Here is a 7,651-nt window from a genome sequence, read left to right as displayed (position 1 = left end):
AGTGTGCTTGCTATTGTACAAATCATTTTTCCTAATGTATGAAATGAATATTCTTCTATAGTCTTTGTGACTTGATGATCTTTGGGGATTGATTTGGACGAGTGGAAGATGTTGGACGTGTGCAGTTACTACACACATTGCCAAGTGAAAGACATATATTGTCGAGAGAGTGGGCAAGTGGCGTTCACTCTTCTCCCTATAAGAACGTCCAAGTAAATCAAAGGGATAAGGGAGTTTATTCAAGAGAAATAAGAGATTTAGTTTGTGGAATCGTCAAGAAACGTTCGTCATCATAACCTTCTTACAGATGACAAGAGACGATTCCATCCAACGTTCTTTCTTCTTCAAATTTCACTACAATGATATATGATTTATCATTTCGTACAGTAAATTTCAATAATAATTCCTTCAAGGTAAACATTTGATTATTATTATTATACTATTACCGTTTATATTTTGACTTATGATTAAGCAAACATATTAAGGTTTAAATTAGATTTTGTTTAAAAAATTTATCCAAATTAATTTTTGGGATGATCCATTCAATTTAGAAGACGCCCACCACTATACTTGGGGGAGCTAAGTTAATGAAAATTTTGATTTTCTTGTTTATATGCACTTTTATGAGTCCGGATCCTCTGGACCACTTTTTGTGGTTCAGGGGATGACCCCTATATATGTATTGGTGGAATACATGGTCCCCACTTATAAAATAGGTGGGGACCATTCATCCCCACCAATACATGTTTAAGGATCATCTTTTCGATCGAAAAAAACGATTCATAGGATCTACCCTCGTACTTTTATTGGGTTTTATTATTTGTAACTTAAATTGATATTATATTTATTGAATATAGATATAAATAATTATAATTTGATAATATGAACTTTTTGTATTTTTATGCTTGATCATTTATTTAAGTGAGCAAAAATTATCATGAAATTACGAAGATTAATATATATTAAACTTGGACGACGTATTTCAAGTGAGCATTATAATATTATGAGAAAGTAATATTATCAACTGTCGTCAATCAAATAATGCCAGGAATAGCATACAGGGAAGATAATCATTCAGACTACTATTTCACTTGGGCCACGTGTGGTTTTATTGTCTTACGAACCAGCAGCGATCGTTGATGACACATCGTGTTTTTCATTGGACAGCTAATCGTCACCGATGGCAGCGACATTTTTTTTCCTTTAAAATTTTAGTTTCGGACACAAATTAATGGGCGAAAGATCCAAAGGTTTCCTTCTCTTTGATTTTTTTCCCCCAACCATTTCTTCCTTTTGTTCATCTCTCGCCGAGGTAGATTCGTTTCAGAGGAAGAGCGAGGGAATTGTACTCGCCGGGACGAGGATATCCTGCTAGGGTTCCGATTGGAGGCGGAGAGGAGAAGAAATGAGCGCGAATTCGGTCCCGGCGTCCAGCTCCCATGACAACCTCGACGAGCAGATCGAGCAGCTTATGCAGTGCAAACCGCTGTCGGAACAGGAGGTTAGCTCTTACTCGCTTCTTCGATTTCTCTAAGATATCGTTTAAATGCTTGATCATTTTTGGTGGTTGCTCCTTGTTCCTGCGTCGGACAGAGTCGATTCCGCGTGGATCTTGATGAATCAAAGTTGATTTTTTTAGTATTTTGTTAAATATATGATCTCTACAGGATGCCCAGTAATCTAAAGGATTTAGGGATCTCTTATTTGATCAGGGTTATGATTTCCTACATGTTTAGATTTATTTCTATACTTATGCTGGATTCTATATAAGTGTGGTACCGCCACATTAGGGCCACTGCCCACACCATTGAGAGAGAGAGAGAGAGAAGAGAGAGAGAGAGTTCAGGAACCCAAATTGGCAAGTGCATGAGGTGATGAAATCCACTATCGAGTTTGGACCCCCTGACCACTACAGTCATTATCTCATTCACTTACCAACTGAGCTAGCCCTGGGCGCCGCTGGATCCAATATAAGCTTCCTATTTTCTGTTGTTGTAAATAATAGGTTTAGCTATATACGTGTTATGGTTGGAAACCGATGGTATTAGAGTTTCAAATATAAGTTGACGTGTCTGTTTATTTTCTTTTGTCATAGGTTGGGTATTATTTATATTTTATATGAGGGTCCTGAAATGTTATTATAATTGTCAACGCTAACTATTATTCAACAAAAGCTTGCTTATTAGCCCAAGATTGGTTTCACTCATTCATTCCAAAGACTACTTCCTCATATCCATATCACCTCAGCACATACACATATACTGTTACATACTTTTCAGGTCATTAATGGATTCATCTGTTAAAATGTAATCTATTAGCTAAATCCACTTAATGTTTTGTAGTATAAATTAGCAATGAGATGATGAATTAGAAGGGGAGCTTTGGCGCAATGGTAAAGTTGTTGCCGCGTGACCTAGAGATCACGAGTTCTAGTTTCGGAAACAACCTCTTGTAAAGTAGGGTAAGATTGCGTACAATAGACCGTCCTCAGCGCCCGTATCGGCGGGAGCTTCGTGCATCGGACTGCCCTTTTTAGATGATGGATTTGGTGCATATTTAACTTAATTTGAATACAAAGATCTGATGAACGAGAAGGGAAGCTATCACTTATGTCATGTTTCATACTCATGGCACTTGAAGCAATGAGATTTTTTTAGCAAATTACAATTTAATTAGTTCAAAGAATAAGTACTATAGTATGCTTAGTTTTAATAAATCACCCTTATTTGTAATTTCACTTCAGAAAATGGCCAATTGTTTTAAATAGGAAGAATTATTGTGCTAGTGGTTTTTACGAACTAAGTTTACTTAGTTTTAAAAAAACAGCCCTTATTTGTATTTTAACCTCGGAAACTGGTTTCTTATCTACTTCAATAGTTTTAAATAGGAAGAATGATTGTGTTAATATATTTTTATGAACTAAGTTTATAGGTGCAGGTTGGTGGTTCTTGATGTAATAGTTGTATATTTATAGGTAAGTATTCGACTAGGTTCAAATGGGAGGAATTTTTATGTGAGACAAAAGTGTAGAAAAAGAAATGATAGAAGGTGCATTACATGAATTTGGACAGAAAATTTTCTATCTCCTATTATTGTGTATAGACTAGAGATCTGGCAGTCTCTCACATCCAATGCTAGGACATCTTGAGTTATTAGTTATCTTCCTCACAGATGAGCTCCTCTATATATTTAACCATGGACAATTATCTGCAGCCATAACACTTATTGAAAAAGGATGGAAGGAATGATTATTTATGGGTAGTACAAAATAAGACAACATTGGGGTTGAGCTTGGTAGTAGATTTAGTTGCTAAAACATCAAGAGATAATTAGTTATTTCAACCAAGAAACATCTGAGGAAGAGAGTGAGATTTTGTATAAACAAAAAAAAGAAGTTTTTTTTGTCTAATGAGTGATTTAGGATTGTATGAACTGTGCCTATATGGATGCATTTAAAGCTCCAGGTATATTGTTTATTTTCCTTTAGTTAATCCCCTTGTTTCTAACTCACTTTATTCTGTTTGCACTGACAACCAAGAAAAGTTTCCTAGATATGCTGGGTAAACAAATTCTATTTCAATTATGTTTATACACAGCTATCTGCATTATGTAGCTTTTACCAAGGGATCATTTCAATTCTTGTAAAACATTGTTGGCTTATTCTTCAACTTTGGTATTGCTATTGTCATATAGGTTAGAGTCTTGTGTCAGAAAGCCAAAGAGGTGTTGATGCAAGAAAGCAATGTCCAGGTGAGGAATGCTTCTAGGCAACATCATGGATCACATGCTTCTTTTTTTTCTATATATCTTTGAATAGATTTAAGTCTGCATATTTGGATTTTGCTTCTGACAGTACCTTCAGCTTCCACAGGTTTTATCTTCTCTAAAATAAATCCATCCTTTTTTTTAAATTTTCTTTGATAGCAATAGCATTGCATTTCTATGTAGATTAAGAAAATTCTGATAATGCCTAAATGCAAACTAAAAATTATATACCTTTGGTATTACCTTTTTTTTTTTTGCATGGAAAGCTGTTTGTAATGGTTGAGAAAATTGTTATTCCTCATGATAATTGGTCAAATTATCTGTTCTTTGTAATATCATATGATCAGAACTTGGTTAGATCATGTTTTGGTCTCATTGGTTTGGCAAATCTCACATGGTGCTAAGAGTAGTAATGAGTTGCATGCATGTTGTTTTTTTTGTATCCTAAATTGCTTCTTCTAATGTATTTCTATGTGGTTCTAAATGTATCCTAAATTCCAAATTGCTATAGACCAGGGCATTAGTTTGTTTTGTTGCACGGCAAGATTTTATTTAACATGTGGTGTCCATCTACTGTTAGGAAGTTATGATATTGTAACTGAATGTCGGATTAATCTATTAGAAGATATAAAACACAGATCTCAAAAATCTGCTCATTGGAGTTACTAGTGTGCAGAAAGGATTCATCTCCACAGCCTTGGTTTTGCCAGCAAAAAACAGTTAGCCAAAGTTGACACATAGGAGCAAACATACTCATCAACTAGACAACTCTATCACTGTTTCATTAATTTTCAACCCAATTGAAAATGAGGCATTATAATAAAAACTGCCATATTTAATTGAAATTATATTCTAGTTTGATTTGTTTGAGGAAACATTTGCTTGCCTCTAGTATGTTATGAGAGCACTACTACCCTAACCATTTAGCATCTATCCTTTGTCATGTAGGCTCTGGACAAGCAAGTAACTTTATTGTTGTATAGAAATGTTTCATGAATGCTATGATAACTAGAGACTCCTTTTAATTTATATGGTGGCTTTTATTTAAGGATTTTGATTTGGATGGACCAATGATGCATCATTATAGGAATGATACTCTCTCGCTAGACTATTGTTCTGCTTGGGTGGTCTTTGACTGTGGAGAACATTCATGCAACATTGGTAGAATATTGATTATCAGTTTTTCTTATACAAGGGAACTGATGTGCAAATTGCAGAGTATAAATTTGTGCTAGCCTATCAATTAAAGTTAGTTTCTTTTCCTACACATTGCACCTTGAATTGGTTATGTTTTCAACTTAGGAGTATATGCAATTGCTTGGATCATCTTAACACCATCCTTTATTGCAAAACTATGGTTTGTAAATGCAACTATACTTTTTGCCACTGTTCTATGATTTGCTCAAATGCTATGGTTTCAGCATCCTGCTCGGACAATTATATAAATCAACATAATGGGGTAAAGGTTTGCTTGTGTTAGATCACTTGGTTTCCATCATTTAGGCATCCTCTCAACGTGGTCAATGATTTTTGATTCATAATGATTTTTGATAACTGTTACAATGCAGACGAATATGAAGAATTCTTAATTCATATTTAGTCATGTTTGTCTTTTGTACGACAATTTTATATACCTTTCTATTGATCTTGATTGTGGTTTTCTGATTTCCCTTAACAAATAAGTTGTACCTTTTTCTACTTCTAATTTACTCAATGGAAAAGATTAGGTCTATTTAGTTGACCTCAATAGTTGGGGCACAAATCTTATTTTGTTGTGTAGTCAACATAATAGAACTATGTAGGAATCTCTGCTAACATAGCGAATTAACCTTATTGCAGCCAGTGAAGAGCCCTGTGACAATATGTGGTGACATTCATGGGCAATTTCATGATCTGGCAGAACTGTTTCGAATTGGAGGCAAGGTACTACTTCTTTCCTTGACATTTGATGAACAATGACCATGAATCATTTCATTGATTAAGCCTTCTCGTATTCTTGGGTTAATAATTGGGATAAAAACCAAGACGGAATGAGTTTCTCTCATGTACTTGGAAGCAAATTAAAAAGACGATGGAAAAGTTGAGGGGAAACATTTAGTTTACTTGGACACTTTGTCTAATGATCCTCTTGAATTTATGTTCCCATTTGGTAATTAGATTTATTCTACACCTAGATCTGTATCGATACTCTGAGCCCAGGTTTCGTAGTAAAATATTGGTAAGTTTTTGTTCAAACTTGTCTACCCAGTTTTTAGGGAAAAGGGAAGGAAATCCTTGTTGATCTTTTTACATCCCAAGCTAACTCTCTAGCATTCTGTCAACCATTGTTAGGACATGAGGTTCATTGCATCCAGGATGGGGAGATGTTAAGTTGGAACATGCTATCCGTCAACCATTTTGAGGATGATGAGCTGCTACTAAATTGAACCTTATAGTTCTTAGTGCATGACTGTCTCCTCCTACAACCCACGGCCTGTCACGCCTCAAATTGTGGAGGCATAATTGCATGTCCTTGCAAACTTATTATTTTTCCTATTTTTTTAATTTAAACTTCATTTTGGCATGTACACCGTTACAGAGACTAAGAACTTGCTAACATGCCAATCAACTAACATTAACTAAGTAATCATTAATATTTAATGTTGTATTTTGCAAAGTAGCATACAACAACAACAACCAAGGTTTAAAATCTCGACCCATGCCGAGGTTTCGATTCACACTAGAACCAGATAGTTTCGGTATCGTATTGTGCTGTGTTGATACGGTTTCAATAGATACACACACACACCAAAATAAAGGATAGATAATCTAAAGTATTTCCTAGGCATAAAGATCAAACATTCATATTAACAAAAATATGTATTTCATAAGTGATCCCGTCTAAATCGGTAAGCTTTGGAATGCCAAGTGAGAGTGAGCTGGCTGTAATGTAGACCAAGTCGCCATGACCAGGAGGGGATGAGCTTTTTCTAGGTTGACTGAATCGCTGGACCTCCAAGAAAAAACCAAGAACAGGGAGTCAAGAATCTCCAAAAGTCCTTGGTTAACAATGTCTGCAAGACTTTTAGCAGACAAACAAAGGGGGAAACAAAGCGTTAGAGGAATGATCGAGGTTGCCCCGACCTTCCACTTTGACGCTCAAGTCAGATTTTCGACGATGGAAATGAAGAAGATAAACAGTGCAGTAAAGTAATATGTATCTCTATAGACGCGGAGGGGTGTAATCGAGCTGATCTGAGCCAAACTCTTGAATGTTTGACTTTGACTCGTTTATGATCGAGCCAAGCTCGAGTTTTATTTAACGAATATATTCATGGCTCATGAACTTATTCGAGCTTTTATCGAGGCTAAACGTGCTTAATAAATATAAATTATAAATTTAAATATTTATTAAAAACTAAATTATATATCTAGAGAAAATTATAATATTCTTAATAAAAATTATAATTTTATTCTAATAAATAAATTTAATATATTTGTTTATATTTTCATAAGTGTAAAATCCATAAATTCAGTATTAAAACTATTATTTTTCCATTTAAAAGTTGATTCATGAGCTTACTAATGAATATGTTCACGAGCTAACGAGCCGAGAATTGTGAAACTTAGCGCTTGATTTGTTTATCTTAATGAGCCTCATTAAACGAGCTCAAACGAGCTTTTATCGAATTGAACTTCGAATAGCTCATGAGTGGCTTGGTTCATTTATACTCTTATAGATGCGCACATATATAAGTAAATGTATGTCCATACCTTAGCATGCGGGGGCGGGATCTTTTATAATCTGAAAGAGAGAGATGTCACATCCGCGGTTGTTAGAGGGGATGATGTGCTTCTGACAAGATGTTGTATCACAGTAAGAAAGATATCCCATCGCCGTATCAGA

At 35.0% G+C, this 7,651-nt stretch overlaps 1 protein-coding gene across 3 annotated transcripts in view; it reads left to right on the top strand.

Moving 5' to 3' along the window:
* Window positions 1-1,216: 1,216 nt before the first annotated feature.
* The window catches only part of LOC122051737 (serine/threonine-protein phosphatase PP2A catalytic subunit-like), a 45,745-nt gene continuing 39,310 nt past the window's right edge, over window positions 1,217-7,651 (top strand). For all 3 annotated transcript variants that reach the window (XR_006131514.1, XR_006131515.1, XM_042612998.1), the window contains exons 1-3: window positions 1,217-1,501; window positions 3,694-3,750; window positions 5,605-5,688. Coding sequence is in view for 1 of the 3 variants with exons in the window: in XM_042612998.1 (XP_042468932.1) it covers window positions 1,406-1,501; window positions 3,694-3,750; window positions 5,605-5,688 (237 nt within the window). In the remaining 2 variants the exon portion in view is untranslated. The remainder of the gene's footprint in view (window positions 1,502-3,693; window positions 3,751-5,604; window positions 5,689-7,651) is intronic.

Source organism: Zingiber officinale, chromosome 3A (genome assembly GCF_018446385.1).
Source record: "Zingiber officinale cultivar Zhangliang chromosome 3A, Zo_v1.1, whole genome shotgun sequence".
In the NCBI taxonomy this organism is placed as follows: domain Eukaryota; kingdom Viridiplantae; phylum Streptophyta; class Magnoliopsida; order Zingiberales; family Zingiberaceae; genus Zingiber; species Zingiber officinale.
This window is presented reverse-complemented; position numbering and strand designations above follow the sequence as displayed.